General features: G+C 44.2%; 1 protein-coding gene across 1 annotated transcript in view; it reads right to left on the reverse strand.

Annotated features, from left to right (window-relative positions):
* Window positions 1–23,075, reverse strand: part of LOC122798197 (tetratricopeptide repeat protein 21B-like) — a 1,733,894-nt gene that overhangs the window by 616,728 nt on the left and 1,094,091 nt on the right. The window contains exon 15 of the mRNA XM_044066946.1: window positions 21,584–21,822. Coding sequence (XP_043922881.1) covers window positions 21,584–21,822 — 239 coding nt within the window. The remainder of the gene's footprint in view (window positions 1–21,583; window positions 21,823–23,075) is intronic.

The following is a 23,075-nucleotide window of genomic DNA, read 5'->3' on the forward strand; positions in this document are numbered from 1 at the left end:
GTGGTTGCAGACAAATGAAGCCACCTACTCAGATGGAACATTATGGTGAGTACATAACTTCTTAATCTGAAGTAGGGACTTCATTTGTCAGCAACCTGTGGGACAGAGTCCCCAGCTATCTGAATCTTGGGTGGCCATCATGGAAGGATATTGCGGAGCACCACAGAGCCAAAGGATGCTCTCCCTCTAGAAATTATGTCCAGTTTGTAGTGGTTAATAAAGGCATGAGATGAGGCCCAAGTGGCTGCCGAACAAATATCATCCAACGGAACTCTAGATTTGAAGGCCGCAGAAGTAGAGATGGAACGAGTGGAATGTGAGCAAACTCCTTCAGGTGCGGGTCTCCCAGAAGCTTGGTACGCTAAAAGAATACATTGGGAAATCCAGCGTGACAAGGAGATTTTTGATACTGCTTTCCCCAAATTAAATTTGGCAAAGGAAATGAACAGTTGGTCGGATTGCCTGTGACCAGCAGTTCTATGAGTATAAAAACGCAGCTGCCTATGAACATCTAATGAATGCAGCTTGTACTCTCCTTTATTCTGATATTTAGGAAAGAAGACCGGTAGATTTATGGATTGATTTATATTGGTTTCTGATGCTATTTTGGGAAGGAAGGAGGGATTGGTCCTGAGGTACACTCTGTCCGGATGAAAAATCAAGTAAGGAGGTTTCACAGAAAGGGCTTGAAGCTCCGAAACTCTTTTCGCTGAAGTAATGGCTACAAGGAATGCTGTTTTCCAGGACAAGTATTTGAGATCCACTGAAGTGGCAGGTTCAAATGGTGGAGCAGTCAGGGCTTGAAGAACTAGTGAAAGATCCCAAGGGGGTACGGCTTCTTTTATAGGAGGTCTGAGCAAAAAGGTGCCCTTGAGAAAGATTTTACACAACCTGGCCGACATCAAGGGCCCTGTGTCATGTCCCACATGGTAATGGGAGATGGCAGCCAATTGTACTTTGACAGTTGAGCAACTAGCGCCTTCCTGAAAAAGTCCGGTTAGGAAGTCTAGTATGGATGGAAGAGGAGCAGTAAAGGGATCTAGATTATGATGCTTCCCAGACGGAGAAACGTTTCCATTTACTTCGGTACACTTTCCTGGTGGAGGGTTTATGCACTGCCACAAGGATGGCTTTGACTGGTGAAGAGATACCAGGAGTCCGAACTAGGAGTGGAACTGGAGCAACCAAGCTGTCAGCTTCAGACTGTCCAGATTTGGGGTCAGCAAGCCCGACGGATGAGAGATTAGATCCGGACTGGGATCCAGAATCCAGGGGGGATTCACTAGGTGAGACCACAGGTAAGGGAACCAAATTTGCCGAGGCCAGAATGGGGCAATGAGGATCATCCTGCTCCCCAACCGCGAGGCTTTCTGTAAGAGTTGTAGCATCAGGGGTAGAGGAGGATAGGCATAAAGTAGACCGGGCGGCCAAGCATGCACCAGAGCATCTCTTGGAGTTTCCCCTGGAGGGGAAATCAGAGCGAAGAAATTGTCACATTTGGTGTTTGAGGGAGAGGCAAAAAGATCGCAGCAGGGTTGCCCCCATATTGCGAATATCTGCTTCGCTACTAGTGGGTTGAGAGACCACTCGTAAGGGGTAAGAAGGGTGCGGCTGAGTTTGTCCGCTAGGATGTTGGCCCGCCCCGGAATGTGCATTGCAATCAGAAAGCGGTTGGTGGAAATAGCCCATTCCCACACTCTCATGGCTTCGCGGCATAGAGGGTAAGACCTGGTTCCCCCCCTGTTTGTTGATGTACCAGACAACAGACATGTTGTCCGACTGAATTGCAATAGTTCCTACAGGGAGGAGATTCCGAAGTGCTTGCAGCGCGTACAGCACCGCTCTCATCTCCAGAACGCTGATATGCAGGGAGGTCTCTGTATCGTTCCACGTGCCTTGGACGGTCCTGCCTGAATAATGCCCCCCCCCCCACCCGAGGTGGGAGGCGTCCGTGGTCACCATGGCAAGAGGGGAGACATGCAGAAGGGTCGGCCCGTATGGAGATCCGGAGCATGAAGCCACCATAATAGGGCCCTCCTGCAAGCCTTGCTGATAGCGATGGGGTGATGGAGAGGAAAGGACAGAAAGGATCATTGTACTAGAAGGGTCCACTGCAGTACCCTCATGTTCAGATGGGCGCATGGAAGGAGCGTTATCGCTGCCGCCATGGAGCCCAGCACCCTCAGGACCAATTCTGCCAGTGGTGCTTCTGAGTGAAGGATGGCCCGCACATAAAGTTGCAAATTCCGTAGTCGTTCTGACGTCAGGAAGGCTCGTAGATCTCTGGTGTCTATTCTGGCTCCTATAAATTCTATGACTTGTGTCGGGGCCAGAAAAGATTTGTCGGCATTGATGGTGATGCCTAATTGGGGGGCTAGGCGGAGAAAGAAATCTCTGGCTGAGCACAGTAGATGCCTTGTTGGGGTGGTCAGGAGCCAGTCGTCCAGGTACGGGAAGACCTGCATTCCCTGGAGTCTAAGGTAGGCCGCTATCACTGCTAACACCTTGGTAAACACCCTGGGGGCTGTGGTGAGGCCAAAGGGAAGGACCCTGAACTGGTAGTGACTGTCTCCCAGCCGGAAGCGGAGAAACCTCCTGGATCATCTGTCCATTAGAATGTGGTAGTACGCATCCTTGAGGTCTATAGAGCACATCCAATCGTTCTCCCTTAGAAGGGCGAGAATAGATTGAAGAGTGACCATTCGGAATTTTTCCTTGGTTTCCGACAGGTTCAAATGGGACAGGTCTAGAATTGGTCTCGAGTCCCTCGTCTTTTTTGGCACCAAAAAGAACCTGGAGTAGAACCCTAAACCGAGCTGGTCTTGGGGGACGGGCTGGATGGCTCCTTTTTCTAGCAGCTGCTGGATCTCTGCGGCTGCAGCCTCCCTCTGATCGGGTGGTACATCGGGGAGGTTCTTGCATTTGGGGACATGAAGTATTGGAATTTTGTACCCTCTGGATATAATTCGAAGCCCCCAGCGGTCTGTCGTGATGGACTCCCATGCCGCTAGTTGCTCCAAGAAGCGCCTCCCGATTGCCTCCAGAGTGGAGCAGCCGGGCAAGCCTTCAGGGCTGCTACGTGGGCCAGTCAGAGAAAGGTTCTCTGGACCCAAAGTTCCTCGGAGCCCCTCTGTCCCTGGGGCGGCGTCCTCCCTGTCCTCCTCTGCCACGGAAGGACTGGTTGTCCGGAGCGGGTTGGGAGTGTTGCGATTTCCGGAACCACATCTTCTTCTGACCCTTTTGGTTCTTCGAAAAGGACCGCTGGGGAGCAGAGAAGCGGACTCCGATGGCAGACAACGTCTTCCCGTCCTTCTCGCTCTGGACCAGTGTTTTGCAAACTGTTTTGCCAAACAGGGCAAAACCATCGAAAGGGGCGTTCACAGAGGAAGCTTTAAAAGGCTCCGCAAAGTCACAATGACAGAGCCAGGCCTGACATCTCATGACTAGGCCCTCTCCACTAGCTCTAGCGGTTCCCTCGGTGGCGTGGGACAATAGCCACATAGAGGTATTTGAACTAGATCTTAGAGTGGCCATTCGGGTGGAGTACAATTGTTTGTCCTCTGCCGACATGGACTCAGGGGGGAGGCAGCATATTCTTTGATAAGATCCTGCTGCATCCTGATGACGTGTGCCATATAGTTCAGAGACCTTACCGAAAAGGTCGCTGAACTAAAAACTCGCTTCCCTAAGCAATCCATCGAGCGGGACTCTTTGCTCGGTGGATGGACTGAGGGGCTCTCCTGAGCTAGTTCCCTCTTCGTGGCTTCCGCCGTCAACATGGCATCTACGGGGGGACCCTTGCTCCAGTGTGACCGGTCTGCGGGGGGGCTCAGTATCTTGTCCGGGCATTTGGGGACTGGCTCCATGGTGTCCGGGTCCTTCCACGCCCTGGTGGTAATAAGGTCCACCAGGGGGTCGACAGGAGGGGACACCCAAGAGGTAGACGGGCCTGCTTTGAATGCCTCCAGAAACACGGACTCGTCAGAGGAAGCCTTGGGGGCAGACCACCCACCTCTGATCCTAAGCATTTCCATGATGTCTCCAAAGGAGACATCCTCAGGGGGTGATCTTGGGGAGCCTTCCCCTTCATCCAAGTCTGTGTCCTCAGTTAAGGACTCAGGGGAGTCCACGTGCCTTCTCTTGCACTTGTGCTTGCGAGGCACTTCCTCGGGGGGGCTGTCCGAGGAGGTCTCGCCAGCAACATCCTGTTCCAATGGAACAACCTGGGAGATTTAAGCAGGCTGTCCCTGAGGCCGGGTGACGGAAGCCTGGCCCAGCAGAGAGGGAGTGCAGGGTGGAGCCGAGACAAGGGCCGGGGGTCCAGATGCTCTCGATAGAGTCCTCTCCACTACATCGAAGGCCGAGGGGGAACCACTCTCCCTGGGCTCCGAGAGCTGACTCCCACTCGGATCCGATGAAGGGATCGGAGCCGGCGCTGAGACCATCGGATCCGAAGGACCAGTGTGCTCTGACGTGGACGCAGCCGAAGGCACACTGAATCCCTCGGATCCGAAGCTCGGCCCACGGCTCTGAGAGGTCGGATTCGACAGACTCGAGGGCAAGGTCAGATCCGAAGTACTGTCGGCGCCGACCCACCCCCGGCTCCGACACTGCCCGGCTCCAAACGCTCCGAACCCAGGTAGCGAGTCGGAGAAAGAGCAATTGGAGCAAAAAAGGGTGTCGAGCTCCCCCCCGAAGGGGGGGGAGGCAAGAGCACTCCCATCTGCAGCTGGGCCAGGATGAACCTTCGCATCATCCGGTCCAAGTCTGCATCTGACATGCTGAAAGTTGATCTCGACGAGGCCACCGAGGCAGGCCTGGAATGCCGCCTCGATGACCTCGATGGAGATCGGGCCTCCTCCTCCTCGGGCCCTGGGGAGAAGCAAGGAGATCGGGGCCGAGGAGGAGGAGACCTAGAAGCTGTGGAGGAGAAGCCCGCTTAGCTGGTGGGGCCAAAGTGGAGGCCTTGGCCCGCCGCTTGTGGTGCTTCTCCCTCCGTTTCTCCCTCCTAGTCTCCCTGTCCTCCGGCGCTTTAGCGGGAGTTTGAGTCCTGGCTGGAGGAAGGGGGGCAGGAGTGGCAATGACCACAGCCTGTGGTAGTGCCACCGGAGCAGCAGAGGCCGGAGCCGAGTCCGGGGGCAAAAGTCCCACCAGGACCAGCTTCGACCTCCGCTCCTTCAGTGCCCTGGGGTTGAACTCTGCACAAATGGTACAGTCTGAGGAGAGGTGTTCAACCCCAAGGCACCGAACGCACTGAGTGTGGCCATCAGCCGGGGAGAGCTTATGGCCACACTCGGTACATTTTGAAAAAATGGCTTTTGGGGCCTCAACCATACTTGAAGAAAAAAAATGCTACACAAACACACAGGCCCCAAAACACAAACACACACACACTCACTAACGACGAGCGAAGGGAGGGAAAAACTATATAAAAAAAATATAAAATACAGGGAACCTGACTCTTACACACTTTTTAAGGTTAACGATAGAGGAAAGTTGAATAAAATTCCACTTAACTGACAAATTTGCTAAGAGCTCAAAAGAATCCAGCCATCCACAAGCGCGGCAAACTAGATCTGAGGTCATGGAGGGTTGGCAGGGGATTATGGGTGAGAGGAGGAGCTAGGAGCTCGGATCCATTAGCTATGAAACAAGTTGCTGGCTCGGATCCGATATCGGATCCAAGACCCACAGGTTGCTGACAAATGAAGTCCCTACTTTTACCCTTCACTGATTTAAGGCATCCTTGCATTACATTTAGCCATCATATAGTTCACTAGAAACTAAATTCAAGGTTAGCCTCTTAGTGACCACCATTATTTATGTCAGAAGTGTACATATTACGTTACTAGAAGCTAAACTACTGTTGGTTTCTTGGCGACTACTATATTTACCTTTTTGTATTATTTGAGTCACTAGAAGCTGTGTATACTGCTAGAGTCTTAGCGACTACTTTTATAGAGCTCCGGTGTACACACTTAGTCTCTAGAGGCTGTATTACTGCTGTAAACTCAGCGACTGCTTTAACTTATCCTTACACCACATTTTTCAAGTCCTGCTGACCACATTGCCTAGCGACTATAATAGCTGTCCTCAAAGGCAAAGTAGAGCTCTAATTTCAGCTAGCAAAACCGCACTTAAGCATCTAAACAGAATGTAAGGCTGAAGTCTTGGTGACTGTTAATTGTAGCATTATTCAACCTTACTTAGCCTTTTTCTACTCTCTTATGTTTAAAGACCTTTTGTTATTAACCATTTGTAGCTGCATGTAACACCTAAATCTTCATATTTCCAATGTTCTTAGACAAATGTAAGACTGTATTTTGTTTATCATTTAGGTGAAATATGTCTGCTACTGTTCTTTGTCAAATGTTAAGACTGTATTTGTTTAGCATTTACTGAAGTGTGTCTGCTAATGATGTATTTTTTGGCTGACATGGGGTATTGCTTTTACCTATAGAACTACCTAATTCTCACTAGTGGTCACCCTCCATTTTTATTTTTTCTTCTATTTCTGTGCTGCTCTTGTCTCTCCCTCTTTACATACCTTTCTGTCCTTCTTCTTTACATCCTCTTTCCACAGTATATGCTCGTCCTACCTCTTCCACTCTAAGCTCTCCTTTTTCCTGCCTATCCTCCTACCAACCCCCCTCTATTTCCCCATAATTACAGTTTATGTATTTATTTATCTTCTCTCAGGTGCTACCTCTACCTGATTTTTGTACAGGAATTCCCTCCCATCTGAGTGAAGACATCCTTGGATAAGCTGCTTCCAGGCTCAATCAACTCCAACCTAACTAAAGGACTTAGTTTCCCTCCTACGAAGGAACATCAGTGTATGTAGCTATATTGAACATTGCTGTTGGCAATTTATAATCTTTCCCAGCAGTCTACCTCGGTGTGCATGATAGCAGCCTGTTGCAGTCCACTGCCCCCCTCCCAGGTTTACATGCTACACCACGTCCACTTCCTTTGCAAACTTCTTAGATTAATTTTGACATAGCTGTAAATTTCTTTTAATTTATGGTACTACCTTCCCTCCTTCACCACTTGGTGGCAGCATACACCCTGGAAAGTTCTGCAAAACACCTTTACACAGCTCTACAAAGTATACACTGTTCACTTTTCTCTCTGTTCCTCACTTGAGAGTCTGTGGAATTAACTTTCACTTCTCAAGGCTTGATGTGATGAACTATAGTATGCTTTAACATTTTTTTCTAATCCAATCACTACAAAGATATAACCCTCTCCCAGCCTTTACCTGTATTTCAGCTTCTATTTACTGATTGTTTTCTCTGGGCCATCTCTCCTCTTGGATCTACCCGCTCTGTTCACCCTGCGGGCTCACTCCGCTCCCCTTCCCTACCCCCAATTCCCACACACCCCAGTGATCTTACACTTATCCTAGCCAAAAGTTTCCTACCCTTCATCTCTCCCAATCCACTCACATCTCCTCACTATCCCCTCCCTTCTCATCCTCCAATACTTTCTCACCCCCTCCCCATCCCACACCTTATAGCACTTTACTCACTTCTAAACACCTCCCTCTTACACTCTTAGCTCCCGCTACATCCAACTACTTCTTCAGTACCCTCCACCCAACTATTCATTTATACTTACACCATACCATGCCTTCTCAAACCCTTCTCATTGCTTCCCTCTGCCTACTACTTCTAATTCCTCTATACCATGCTAGCTTGTATTCCTCTTATGAACTACCCCCTTCTTTCCTATCCCCTCTTCACCCTACCATCACCCTCAACACTCATTATCACTCTACCATATCTCATTTTCACACTATATCACCCTCCCTAGTTCAACTAAACCCACTTCTCTGCTTCAAACTAAAACGTCTACCCTCCTTAATGAAACATCATATTCCTAAAGCATTATTATACCTCCCACAAAACACTAGGAGTAAACCCAAACTCCTGCCCTCATTCCCCTTTAACTGCTTATGCTTAGCAGGTGACATACATCCCAACCCAGGACCTAGTACCAGCAACAATCCAACTCCCCCAATTACCACCCCTAAATATCTCAAACTCCTGACCATCAATGCCCACTTCCACACTTGGCTTTACCATACCCTACCTGATATAGTAGCTGTCTCTGAGACATGACTAAAACCCAATATTTCTGACTCTGAAATCCTACCCCCTGGGTTTCAAGCTCTTAGGACATGACCATCTAAAAAAGAAGGGAAAAGGAGTGGCCTTAATCTATTCTAGCCTACAATCCATCACTCCCTACCAAAATCCTATTCCTCAGTTCAACAATGCTGAACTAGTCATAGGAATTCTCCAACTAAATAACCATAAAAGCATCTGTGTCATAGCCCTCTATATTCCCCCTGGAAACAATACAAATATACTTGAGGAGATCCTTCTATGGGGCTCAACCAATATTAAGTTTGAGACTTACATCCTAGGAGATGTAAACATTGACTGGAACAAAATTGATAACAATAATCCCACCATCTCAATTAACCTATATAATTTAATTTAACTTACAAATACCATTACCAGACCTAATAAAAACAACCCCCAGGCTCCATACTTGACTGAATCCTAGTCTCTCACCCTAATAAAATCTCCCATAAGGGCACCTTAACAGACTCCATTAGTGACCACTTGCCCGCCTTCGTCCATACAGCAACTCCCTCTTCTCCTCACCAACATCAATATATTCACACACAAAACCTCACAAACTTTAACCCCACAACTTTCTCCAATTCTCTCAAACTATTAAACTGGGACAATCTAAAAACTATTCCTCTAGACCAGGCCGTTGAGCAGTTCAACTCAATCTTCTTAGCTACCCTTAACTCTCATGCCCCCACAGCACAAAATGTATAAATACCAACTCAGCCCCTTGGCTTACTAAAGACACCAAAAATCTTATGAAACAAAGAGACAAAACCTGGAAACTTTACCATTGCAATAAGAACCCAGATGCCCTTCTTAAATATAAACAACTCCGTAACCTAGCCAAAAACATATTATACAGGATAAAAAAATCATACTATACCAAACTTCAATCTAATCATTCCAAAAATCCCAAACAATTCTGGAAGTCAATCAACTCTCTTCTCAACCCTGGTACCAAAAACAATCCTTGCCCTGACACTAGCAAGTCTGACCCAGATATAACCATGCTATTCAACTCCTTCTTTATTAACTCCATAACTGAATTCACCAAAACCTTACAAACAACAACTCCTCCCCCCCTCCTCAATCCCTTTCCTCCACCATCCATTCCTTTCTCATCTCCCATCTTTCACCTCAAACCCATTTCCACCTCATATATAACTAAACTCTTCTCTAAGCTTAAGCCAGGCTCCAATGCCCCTGACAACATCCCCTCACTCTTTCTAAAACTTGCAGCAGATGGCATTGCCATCCCCATTAGCACTCTCATTAAAAGATCCATACAGGAATCTTTGTTCCTAAACTGTGGTGTGCAGCCTTCATCCTACCCCTCCACAAAGGAGGCAAAAATAATAATATTTCCAATTTCTGGCCCATAGCCATTCTCTCACCTATTTCAAAAATACTTGAGAAATGCATCCACCTCCAACTCATGCCATTCCTTACAAATAACCAACTCCTCACCCCAACTCAACAAGGATTTTGTCCGGGCCATAGCACAATAACTGCTCTCCTCTCTTCCTAGACATAGTAAACCATGCCCGTGACTCTGGAGAACTTGTATTCACAGTCCTCCTTGACCTCTCCAAGGCTTTTGATACTGTCTCCCATTCCCATCTCCTAAACCACCTTGCTAATCTTAATCTCTCACACAACACCCTTGCCTGGTTCAGCAGCTACCTCTCTGACCGATCTCAGGCTGTAAAATGGAAAACTGGCACATTAACCTTCCTCCCAACCCCAACCAGTGCCCCCAAGGATCTATACTCAGCCCAGTGCTATTTAATATCTTTATTAATGATTTCCACACAGCTATTCCTAACACCAAGATAGTCCAATATGCAGATGACTCAACTCTAGTCTGCTCTGCTTCTAACCTCCAAGTACTCCAAACAAAAACCCAAACTGCTTTTTCCACCACTAAGAACTGGATGCTTCAAAATCACCTCTCACTAAATGCCAACAAATCTAAAATTCTACTATTCTCTCCCTCTAAATCTCACCCTTCTGACAAAACCTCCTTCAGCATTATAAGCCATGCCAACTCCACTATTGAAGTTGTTCCTTTTGCTAAACTTCTTGGGGTCACTACTGATGAACATCTCAAATTCGACACCCATATTCAGCTAAACATTAAGAAAACGCATCAGAAACTTGGCGTGCTGCACAGGAACTCCCATTTTCTATCCTCTTCCACAAGACAGACCCTCGCCACTACCTACTTACTACCATCACTGATGTATGGTGCCCCTCTACCAATCAACCTATCTTCCTCTATCTCCTCTAAACTAGAATCCTGTTACAACAAAATCTCAAAGTTTGCCACCAAGTCCAAGTATTCTACCCACCACTGCATATCTCTCCACCTACTGCAATGGCTAGAACTTCCCAACTACCTGGACTACCTTCAAATCACTGCAGCACACAAGCTCATTTTTAAACCGTCTAAGTGCCCTGCACTAACTAATATCTTACCACTATATACCCCTCACAGAACTCTAAGATCTGCTCACCAAAATCCCATTTCTATATACAAACCAAACCGTCCCTCAGGTCAGCTCTTCCTATCCTTTTCCTTAGCCAAAAAATGGAACTCTCTTCCTCCCTCTCTAAGAATTTCTCAAAACTTTGATCACTTCAAAACCCAGCTCCATTCCTACCTCTCCAATAACAGGAAATGCACTTGCACTCATACATATAAATAAACTACCTTCCACCTTACCCAATAGGAGTTCAATCATATTTACTGTTTTCTTACAAATGCTTCTTTCATAGCATTCTCAGAAGATTTAAAACCTCAGTATAATGGTGACTCTGTATTATCGACCTCTAATTGTATTTACATGTAAATATGCACTGCATACCATACTATGTTGATATTCTACTGTGCTTATGTTTTACTACATAATGTTTACTACTTGTTTAACTGTTACTATGTCTGCTATGTTTTGTGGAGCTTTTCTCCCCAGGCCTCCACTGAAAATGGGCTCCTTGAGCCCAGTGGACCTCCCTTGTCATCAAACTGAAAACAAAATAAAAATAAATAAATAGTATGAATACAACCATTACAGTTAAAAAGGGTACTATTCCTTGTAATACATTTTCAATTTGTAGATATTTAGTTTCTTTTTTTCCATATGTTAATAGGGTTAGGTTTGTTCCAAGATGATACTTGTTGTACAGAAGGAGTTATTTATGTGTTGAAGTGCACCTGAACCTGTTTTACATAGCGGAAACGTATAGAAGTTTTAGGATTCGAATACAAGAACATGTAAGAGAAATCAAAAATAAAAAATTAAAAAGCCCACTAGATGCTCATTTTTGACAGTATCATAATTCCAACCCTTATGAGTTAAAAGGCTGTGTTTTGGAGAATGTTGAAGTTCATCTTGGGGAACATCTGAGTGTAAAAGAAAAATTGCATAAAAAAGAAACCCTGATTATTTTAAAGTATGGTACCTTGGAGCCTTTTGGGCACAACAAGCAGTGTAATTGGAAATATGTCATTTGAATATGTAATTGTTTTATTGAGGGATGATTGATAATTATGTTAATGAGTGAGTGTATTTAAACTGATTTTGTGTGATGTGTTTTACTCTTGGAAAGCATTTGTGCTGAGGCGCTAAGTGTTTATTACACTCCAGTTTTTCTATCAGTGGCTCTTTTTTGGTGATATTTTTATATATTTTTTATTTTTTGTTTGTGGTTTTATTGCTGAGAATACTTTGCCTGAAGACTGCCCTTCTAAACAGGCAGGTCAACCAAGAGGATGAGTGCTCTATTGATTGAGAACCCCCAAAGATGATGTATGCTGGTTTTGACAAAATCTTTTTACTTTGCAAGCAAACTGGCTATGATGATTCAGTCCAATACATGTGAAATTACCTACATCTGCTGAATCATTGGGTAAGCAAATACAAGTCTATGTACAAATAAGTAAATACCCTTTTTGCTAGAGAGAGAGCAAATGATATTCGAAAATTAGAAATGGAACTGGTCAGTTTGGAAATTCAGATATTTCCTTCAGGTAGGTATCTTTCAGTGTCATTCTCATATTGTTGATTATCAATAGAAGACAGCATGCATTATGTTTTGTAGAAATAAGTTTGATTAAACTTGAGCTATTCAGACCTGGCCTACAATTTCTGTCCTTCACTACCCATAAAGAATCTTCAATAAGATCTGCATATGTTGACTCATTACCCATTATACTCTTTTACTTTCTGGAATTTATAATGCTAGATCCAAAATTACACACAGCTGCTGGAAAGCAGAGTTATGAAAAACTGGCCAGGTGAAGTTTCTGGGAGACTCTACTGCCTAATCCCCAGAAAATACTCTTGATGCTAATAAGTTTTCAGCTTTTGATGTAGTATAAAATTCTTCCCCCAGGCAGTGGAACAAGGGAAAAGGACACTTGGAAGTCATCTCTATCTACAGTGAAAACAATGAAAATCACTAGTATCTTATAGTTTTATTTCCTATTATCTGTCTCTTCTTGTAACTCTCTGCTTCGTTTAAACTGGACTTTTGAATGGTGGGAAATTCCTGTCATAATGAAAAAGTGGGCTATAAAATATTGATTGGTAACAGTCATTCTTTTTCTTTCTCCATTTCCATAATGGGGTTTTCAGTCTGTTGCCCAAACAAGGTCTTAATATCATAGGGAAATCAAGAATCTTTTCTTTAAATTAATCACGGCAGAGTTAAGTTTCATAACTAGTCATGTTTCTCTACAGTTCTGCAGTTACTGCTTTCGCTGTTAAACTTATTCAGGTTTCCAGAAAAACATATATACATTACGAACTGAATATACTGCTGCATTTAGTGATGGAAACAAATTAAGGTTATTTTCTGTCTAGTATATGAGGCTGGTAGAGACTGTAAAATATCTTGCACTTATTCAGAACATGGTCCCTGGCACTGTATCATGCAAGTTAAAAAATTTATGACTCCAACTACCAGGAGAATGAGGTATAAACCCTTGTGCTAAATATTTCCACCTCTCCAAATTCTATGCAAGCTGACAAGCAGATTATGCAGATGTGGAGGGTGGTTGGCATACTAGTTAAAGCATTTACCTCACAGACAAGAGGTGCAGGATTTAATCTACATAATCAGAAATTGGCTGGGCTTAAAATGGTCCACAAGAGCAGCCACACTAGTAACTTACCTATGAACCTAAGGAGAACATTAATCTCTTTGCCTGCTTTGGAACATGAAGCTATAAATCTGTAATCTTACTAGTTGTCAGTGTAAGGCCTAGAATGGATTCTAGCAAATAAGGTACTTTTTATGATCGGAGATCTCTGATTTTATGGTATTTGTAAAACTTTTTTATAAGGCGAGAGACATCTTTAGCCCCACAGATATAATATTCTCTCATTATAGTAACAGCTTCCCAATGGTGAGAGGAGACTGTAGACCTAAAGACAAAAACTGCTGGAAATTGTAATCAGTATGTATGCCCAGGAGAGATTCAACATGTTTCATATAAAGTCAATCTCTTCTGGAATAAATGAAAAGGAACTATTCTTGAGAGGATGTAACTGTAGGGCATACCTCATACCTTCTTTGCCTAAGAATCAAGTACAATACCAAAAATAATGAGGGAGAAGAGTTTAAAATCTGAAAGTATTTTTAAATATTACTTAGAAAGTTAATGAAACAGCTGGTTTTGCATCAACATGCATTTTCTGAAGAATAAGAGATATGAAACTCTAATGTCTGACATTATTGGCTGACTATAATCCTTGGAGATTTAGCAGAAAATTAAACATTTTACAAGAAATAGGTCAAAAAATATGAGGCAAAATCAAAGGTGTTCTATATAATCATGGGCATTTGTGAGCTATTCTGCAGGGATACAAAAAAAGCCCAACTGGTGAAGGTGTTACTGCTTGAACCTATATATGCACTGCCTCCTGTACCACTTAAAAAAACACTTTCACAAAGGGGAACTGCAATGGAATCTGCACTGGTTCATGCAGAAATGAAGGCTTGGCTGGGAAAAAAAACGCAGAAGATGCTTTTTAACCATTTTATATTTTTTGCAGGTTTTATTAACTCTTCTCTTTCTGGTGAGGTTTTATGCAGTTTTGTTGAGAATCCAACCTGAAAGTTACAGATTCACTTATGTCTGCAAAATCATCTGTGATTTTCATCCATGAAGGGGACAACATTTTTTCATATTTTTTGTGACCAATGTAAATGAAGATTCCTTTTTTACCTTTTTGACAGACTGCAGTTTTTCTGTAAGGCAGGAAACATCCATGGTAATAAAGGTTCTTTTTAGCCTTTTTGAAAGACTACACATTTTTCTCTAATGTGAGCTTTGAATGGCACATTACCACTAGAATGAGAAATAAAATGAAGTTTTGCAATTTTTTTTCACTTCTTCTGCATTGTCGTCTCTCCTTTGATATCTTTAGTTTTGTCAGGCATTGTTGAAGATCCTTGTTCTGATCTTTTGCAGCTGCTTTGCCTTTACTTTATGTTGATACTTATCCAAACTTAGTTTTTGTCTTTATTAATTCATACAATGTTTTCTATAAAGGGAAGGCTCACAGAGTTTTAAGTCTCTTATTATTAGTGGCTTACCAACAGCAAGTAGATCTTTGGGGGAAAATCAAGAAGAAAGTTTTTATCATGCTATTTGTCTACCACATGAACACATTTCCTGACTTCTCTTGGGAACTGATTACATAATTATCAATTTAAATGACCCATTTCTACAACTGCTTCTCACACTATGGAAAATAGCAACTTTGTAATATACTTACTGACAGGAAAGTACATCAAATGGTCAGCAAAATGCGTATGAATGAAAAAAGCAAACAAATTACTATCAAAGTCGTAAGATAAAAACATATGACACAGAGAAATGCTGCTTTAACATATGATGCATGCTGACTGGTGCAGAGGAGCAGCAATGGCATGAGAGCGGCATTATCCACATGTAGGAAGGAAGCGGAGCTTTGACAGTCTGCAGTTTCAACCAGTTAATGACCAAAATGATTTCAGTAACCCATTTGTTACATTTACAGCTAAAGCAGCTGCCCTAGTTAGGGATATGGCCAGTACACATAAAATGCATAATAACTTTTAACCAAATTCTGTTGTGCAACACTTGCAGGTGTGTACCTGTCTATGACAGCCTGATGGCTGATACTGATGCTTTCCTTTTTCTAATGGTGCAGAAAGCCTTGATCTATTATTTGAAATAGACAAATTGACATGACAGAGCATTTCCTTTTGAGAAAAAAAGGTTTTGAGTGGTTAATTAGAAGTTATGTCCTTACCATAACGTTCCATGTGGAGTGTTCATCTCGCATTTGTTCTTACACCTGGGTTCGGAGCCGATCCTCGGCTCCGTGTCGGCCGCTTTGCAAGCTCTGCATCGAGAAGAAGCTCGAGACCAACCTAACTCCCACAATACCCCTCTGCCTTTACCTCAGATCTAGTTTGCAAGCAAACCAGAAGTCAGAGAGAGTAACACATTCATGCCAAAAACAACATAACTGCAAGAAACACCTATACATATATATATATATATATATATATATATATATACACATATATACGTATATACACAACAACTGCGTAATGCAGAAGCAGGAGAAACCAAACCAGACACCAAACTGGACGTTCTTCCTGAGGGTGGGAGGGTGGGAATGTAAGAACAAAGATGAACACTCCACATGGAACGTTATGGTAAGGACATAACTTCTAAATGTGAGAGTGTTCAATCTCGCCGTTTGTTCTTACACCTGGGTAGCGTCCCTAGCTCCATGTTCCTGAGGAACTCACGGGAGAACGTTCTTGAGCACAGTGGAACCAAAGGTTGCCCTGTCCCTAGAAACCCTGTCTACCTTGTAATGAGAAATGAATGTATGTGGTTTAAACCAAGTGGCAGCTGCACAAATAGTGTCTAATGGTAAGCGAGCTGCATGAGCCAGGGATGTAGATACTGATCTTGTAGAGTGCCCCTTGGGTTTGACAGATAAAGTTTGTTCCAAAGTAGCATAAACAAATATAATGCAATCAGTTAGCCATTTGGAAAGGGTTCGTTTAGTAACTGCTACACCTTTCCTGCTGTCTGCAAAGGCTACAAAAGGTTGATCTGTTTTCCTGTGATCCTTTGTTCTATCCAGGTAAAATCTAAGTTGTCTATGAACATCCAACTTGTGTAACATATACTCCAATTTATTGGAGTGGTTTTTGAAAAAGGTAGGGAGTTCAATGGATTGATTAATGTTATTAACGGAGCAAACCTTGGGGAGAAAGGACGGATTAGTGCGAAGAGATACTCTGTCAGAGTGAAAGATCAAATAAGGGTGTTTAATAGAAAGAGCCTGAAGCTCTGACACCCGCCTAGCCGATGTAATGGCCACCAAAAAGAGGGTCTTCCACGACAAATATTTCAATGGACAAGAGGAGGCTGGTTCAAACGGAGGTAGCATCAATTTAGATAATAAAAGGTTCAGATTCCAAGGTGATGTAGGAGTTCTAACTGGTGGTCTAATATGGAAAGATCCTTTCAGAAAGGCCTTACAAAGTCTGTGAGCCATAATAGGAGCCCACATTCTTCCACATGAAAGTTGGAAATGGCAGCCAATTGCACTCTCAAAGTGGCAGGAGAAGCTCCTTGGTGGAACAAGTTAAAAACTCCAAGATCTTATTTAAGGAGCTATAACAGGGTCCAATTGCTGTGTATTTGCCCAGTAAACAAAACGCTTCCATTTACTAGTGTAAGTCTTTGTAGTGGAAGCTTTATGAGAAGCCACTAGTATATTCTGAACTGCAGATGAAAGAAGATCAGACCTGGCTAAGTAAGGCGGAGCAGCCAAGCTGCTAGTTGGAGTGACAGTAGCGAGGGTGGGGAGCCCCTGACGAGTGGGTCAGTAGATCCGGCTCGGTCCAGGATCCAGGGTTCCCGAATGCGGTGTGCCAGAAGAAAGGGAAACCAGATTTGACGAGGCCAGAATGGGGCAATGAGGATAATCGTCCTTTGCAGGTTGTTGGCTTTCTGCAGAAACTTTGCAATCAGGGAAAGGGAGGAAAAGCGTACAGGAGACCCGGGGCCAATCGTGAACCAGAGCGTCCCTGGAGACTTCCCTGGAGGGGTAATAGGGCAAAATAGCTTCTGCATTTGGCATTCATTGGAGACGCAAAAGATCGCAGGAAGGCTGGCCCCATTTGAAAAATCTCCTTCAACTGACTGTTTGAGGGACCACTTGTGAGGCAACAGGATTGCTCTGCTCAACCTGTCGGCTATGACGTTGGATGACCCCGGGATGTGCGTTGCAATCAGAAAGCGACCCAAGGACTCCGCCCATTGCCAGATTCTCATGGCCTCTCTGCATAGCTGATAAGACTTGGTTCCCCCTTGTTTGTTTATGTACCAGACTACGGACATGTTGTCCGTCTGAACTGCAATAGTCCCTAGAGGAAGTAGGGGAGCAAAGTGTTGCAATGCTAGAAACACTGCCCTCAACTCTAGAACATTGATGTGCAGATTGTACTCTAAATTGGTCCATTCGCCTTGGACTGTCTGTCCCTGAAAGATGCCCCCCCCACCCTATCAGGGAAGCGTCCGTGGTCACCGTAGCTGTCGGCGTGGGTAGCACAAATGGTCTTCCGCTGGAAAGGTTGCAAGTCCGGAGCCACCAAGCTAGGTGTGATTTGCATGTGTTTGTGATCAGAATTTCGTGTGTCAGAGGTAGCTGTTGGAACGACCATTGTACAAACAGTAGCCATTGTAGAACTCTCATGTGCAGTCTTCCCAATGGTATCGCAATGAGAGAAGCTGCCATGAGACCCAAAACCTTCAGAACCAGTTTTGCTGGGGATTTTCTGGATGACAGAAGAAGAGATATGTGGCTTTGTAGTGAGGCTATCCTTTCTGGAGGAAGTCTTAGAATTACAGTTCTGCTCCTATGAATGAGATATGCTGTGATGGCTGTAGTAAAGATTTTGAAATACGGAAATTCCGAGATGAACACAAAGCTGCAGTGTGTAATCCCTGGCCTGAATCAGTTGATGCTGGGTGGTGGCAGAAAGGAGCCAGTCGTCCAGATACGGAAACACCTGGAATCCCAGGCGTCTCAAGTGAGACGCTACCACTGCCATGCATTTGGTGAAAACCCTGGGGGCTGAGGTCAGACTAAAGGGCAGGGCTCGAAACTGAAAGTGGCTGGCTCCCAAGTGATCCCTGGACGCCCTGGCCATTTTGATGTGGTGGTATGCGTCCTTCAGATCTATTGAGCACATCCAGTCGTCCTTCTGTAAAAAATGGAAGGATCGATTGAAGCGTGACCATCCGGAACTTCTCTTTCTTGACGAAGGTATTGAGATTGCTTAGGTCCAGAATCGGCCTCCAGTCCCCTGTCTTCTTTGGAACTAAAAAGAACCTTGAGTAAGTTCCGAATCCTCTTTGGTCCACTGGGACTGGGTGGATTACTCTTTTTTCTAGCAGCTTTGAAATTTCTATAGCTGCAGGGTCTCACAGATGGGGCAGCACATCTGGGAGTCTTTTGTTCGGAATTGGGGGCAATAGGAAGGGTATTCTGTAGCCTCTGGTAACAACGCTTTTTACCCAAATCTCTGATGTAAGATTTCGCCAGGCCTGAGGGTATAAAGCTAAGCGACCCCCGACTGCCTCCAGAGCAGGACAGTCGGGCCTCCTCTCAGGAGTGCTGGAAAGGTTTCCCAGGTGGTGTATCCCTGTCACCTTGGTTTTGCAGACCCCCTCTGCTGCCAGGGCAGCGTCTTCCACCTCTGCCCCCTCCTCTGCCTCTAGAGGGGGCATCACCCTGTGTGCCTGAGAAAGATCCCTGGAAACCACATTTTTCCACCACGTTGCCCTTTGGGGTACGGTCTGGATGGGGTGGAAAACGGACGCAGACAGAGTCTTTCCCTCTTGCTCACACCGGGTAAGGGTCTCCTTTACTTTGGGGCCAAAGAGCGTGGCACCATCAAATGGGGCGTTAGTAAAGGAAGACTTGAAGGCTTCCGAATGAACATACATCCAGGATTGTCGAGCAATCGCTGAAGCTGCTGCCCTACTCGATCCTTCTGCGTATGAGATCAGCCTCATGGACGAGTTTGCAATAGATGTAAGGGTATTAAGATGTGCTGTAACCTTTTCTGAAACAGCAGCATCTGTAGTACCCTGGAGGGTATCTCCCAACTCTTTGATTAGATCCCTCTGTAGCCGTGTGAAGTGGGTCAAATAGTTCAGGGATCGCATAGAAAAAGCCGCTGAACTAAAAATGCGCTTCCTATACCTGTCCATAGTCCTAGAATCTCTGTTAGGCGGATGGACAGATGAGGAAGATTCAGACATCTCCTTTTCGTGGCGCTGCCACCACCATAGCGTCCACTGGCACTCCCTTTGTCAGATAAGCCTTATCCTGAGGGGCAGTAATATATTTGTTAGGCTTTCTAGGGACTGGCTCCACCGTGTCAGGCGTCTCCCATGCCCTTCGAGCAATCAGCTCCATCAACTCATCAGAGGAGACCCAGGAGGAGGAAGGGCGAGCACGAATGCCTTCAGCAAGACTGACTCATCCTCAGAAGGGGAGGGCTTGCCAATCACCTCTCTGCTTTAGGATCTCCAGGATATCAGAAAAGAGACATCCTCTGAGGGTGACTTTGGGGACCCTTCTGACTCATCCAAGTCAGTGTCCGATGTCAATGATTCTTGTGGAGAATCTAAGTGTCTCCTCTTACACAATATTTTCCTCGGAACTTCCTCGGGGGGGGCATCCGAAGAAGCCTCCGAGGAAGAGGGGGCACCCTCCAGGGGTGGCTGAGACACAGGTGCTCGACACTTAGATGTAGCCGTGGGTGCAGAGGAGGATAACGGTCCTTTATGGGAAGGAGAAGCTGTTTCTGCTGATGTGGTTGTCTGGGTAGACAACACCTTCCTCATGAGGTCGAAGGCCCCGGGTCCCGAGGTATCTCCCAGTTCGAGGAAATCGGAAGAATCCCGAGACAGGCACCGAAGGCATCGACCCGAGGACGGAGCCGAGTCGATCCAAGCCGAGGCCCGAGAGGCGTCGGAACTGAAACATCGGTCCGACTCTCAGTCCCGGATCCAAGGATGGATCTCCGAGACTCGGTACGGATCCGGAGTCGAGGTGAACGGAGCCGACCGAGAAAGACGGTTCTGGCACCGAGGGCTCCACAATCACCAGATCAGCCTCTCCCGGCTCGAAGACTGGATAGGTTTCGGAGGAGGAACAGGTGGAGATAAGGGAAGGCCTTGTCTCGACACCAACTGGGAGGAGACAGAGATGAGCTTGGATAAGGCCGTATTCTCCATTAATTTCTGCACCACGCGGTCTACATCGGTGTCGGAGAGAGGCCTGGAAGAAGCCGAAGGAATCGAAGATGGAGCCGACCTCAACAGTGCCGGGGAGGAGCTCCATCACCGGTTCCAAGACTCGAGGCTCGGAAACTCACAACAGTTCAACACTCGGCCAAGTCTGTGGAACCGGTGATCGAACTTTAACTGAAGAGCTCGGAGCCGATGACCTGGGCTCCGACGTCTTCAATTCCTTCGAGGATTTGGATGTCTGGTCTGATGCATCCAGAGCCTCTTGGAAAGTAGGTTTTAGAAGACCCCTATCCATAAGTTTCCTGTGCCTATCTGTCATGACCCTTCCACTGAAAGAATGACATATTGAGCAGTCTTCTTCCAGATGGAGAGGGCCAAGACAGTAGACGTAGGAACTATGATTATCAGTCACCGACATCTTCTGCCCACATTGGCAGCGTTTAAAACCAGACTTAGCTTTCTCAGACATGTCAATATTTTAGGTACAGTTAACAGAGAAAAAATTAGTATTATGTCAAGTCCAGTAAATTTGTCTAATCCAGAAACTTATGTCAAATCCTGTAAAAAGTCAATCCAGTAGTCAATCCAGTAAAAGGGTGGGCCCCGAGGGAAAACTCTAATAAAGTATATAAAGGACTTTATATGGAACCGAGTATTCCTCGAAACACTACAACACACACACACAGTCACTTAAGACAATTTTTATAGAAAAAACTTTGAAGAAATATAAGAAAAAATATGAATCTTAGCTTAAGGTTGCTCGAGCTCATCAAACTGATGCGAACGCTGCAGCGGCAAACTAGATCTGAGGTAAAGGCAGAGGGGGATTGTGGGAGTTAGGTTGGTCTCGAGCTTCTTCTCGATGCAGAGCTTGCAAAGCGGCCGACACGGAGCCGAGGATCGGCTCCGAACCCAGGTGTAAGAACAAACGGCGAGATTGAACACTCTCACATTAATGGTAATACTTACATTACACAATTGTAAGATTTGGCATTCATTGAGTAAAACCATTATGTTTCGCATACTAACTCTTAATACAGACAAACCACAACTGGCTATAAAAACTGATATTTACTATATTCTGCATTACCTGTAACATCCAATATAGAGTTTCTTGTCTTTTCGTATGGAAAGGTAAATGTAGGCCATCTTTTCCTTGGCTTCAGTGTAATAGGGCTGTGATGATGCAATGTTCCTCAGCATGCTCAGAGCTATTTCTGCATCTCCTTTATTCAAAGCCAGATCCACATTTGCAACAGCTATGCGAATTTCCTCTGGAGTTCCCTTAAACTCATTTAAAGCATCTTGCATGACTTTTGTAGCTTCATGCTAAACATGCAAACAGAACACATAAAAAAGTACTGTACTTTTTAGGTTGTTACTACACTAGAAAGATAAGGTATCTAATTCTACAAGAATGGTAATAAAATCTGTATGTCATGTGTGTATACATATATATATATATATATATATATATATATATATATATATATATATATATATATATATCATATATATCATATAGACTGCTGCAATCAGCACACCATTATAATATGCCAAATGCAATTTTCATTAATATCTTCTGTTGTCAAGAGGCTGCATCCTAGTCAACATGTCAAAAAATATGATGCAGAGGAAGATAAAGGCACAGCCATCCTGCCTTGGCTGCATCAGATATAGTCAACCACTACAGTTACATAATACAGTGTAACTAAAACTGGGATCACAAAGTGTCTCCGCAAAATATGAAATTGACAGTCAGCAGATTTAACACAAGTCTCTTTCACGGACACAGAAGCATTTAAAGAGAGATTGGAGTGTTTTTAAAGTTTCTCTTCCATGGTATCTTTGCATTAAAAAAATGGAAATAAAATAATACAAGTTTTCCTTTATCATGTAAAAATAAAACTTAATACACACTTTAAGAGAAAGGATCAAATGAAAATGTTTATTGGTGAATAGTTGTCTGTACAGTGTATATGCTCAAGATGCACAAAAAACTCACATTTTGGCACGTTTCAACAAAATAAAAACACCTAACATCACAAATCTGTGTCTCTGACAAGTGAATAAGAAATACAAAAAACTTCAACAAGACATCCGACAAAGAATATAGATTACCAAACTTTGATCCATTCACTAATAAGCAATTTTGTTTCTGTTGATGTAGACTTCATTAGCAAGAACAGCATCAGAAAGGAAGACTACAGGCACGTAAGTAAAACCATAATGTCAAATGACTACGTTTTGCCAGTAAAAATAACTGCACTCAAAATCATGTTTTAAAACATAAAATAATATGTCTAAAATCATTTAAAATATTAAACAAATTTACAACATTAGTACAATCATGAAGACCTAAAGAAGTATTAAGCATCAGGTGACTGACCTCAATTTTAAAATACATTTAATACAAGAGTTGTCGTTAATTCCTGAACACTGGTAGCCATTTAAACCTGTCATTCCAGCCAATTATTTTCTGATAAAACTCAAGTCACCCCCTAAGCTGTTGTATATACCACCATCTTAGAATTAGTTGTAAAGTTTTTTTTTTTAATAAATATCTAGTTTAGATGTACCAA

The sequence above is a fragment of the Protopterus annectens genome, chromosome 3.part1, assembly GCF_019279795.1.
Source record: "Protopterus annectens isolate FY-2018-M chromosome 3.part1, PAN1.0, whole genome shotgun sequence".
Taxonomy (NCBI): domain Eukaryota; kingdom Metazoa; phylum Chordata; order Ceratodontiformes; family Protopteridae; genus Protopterus; species Protopterus annectens.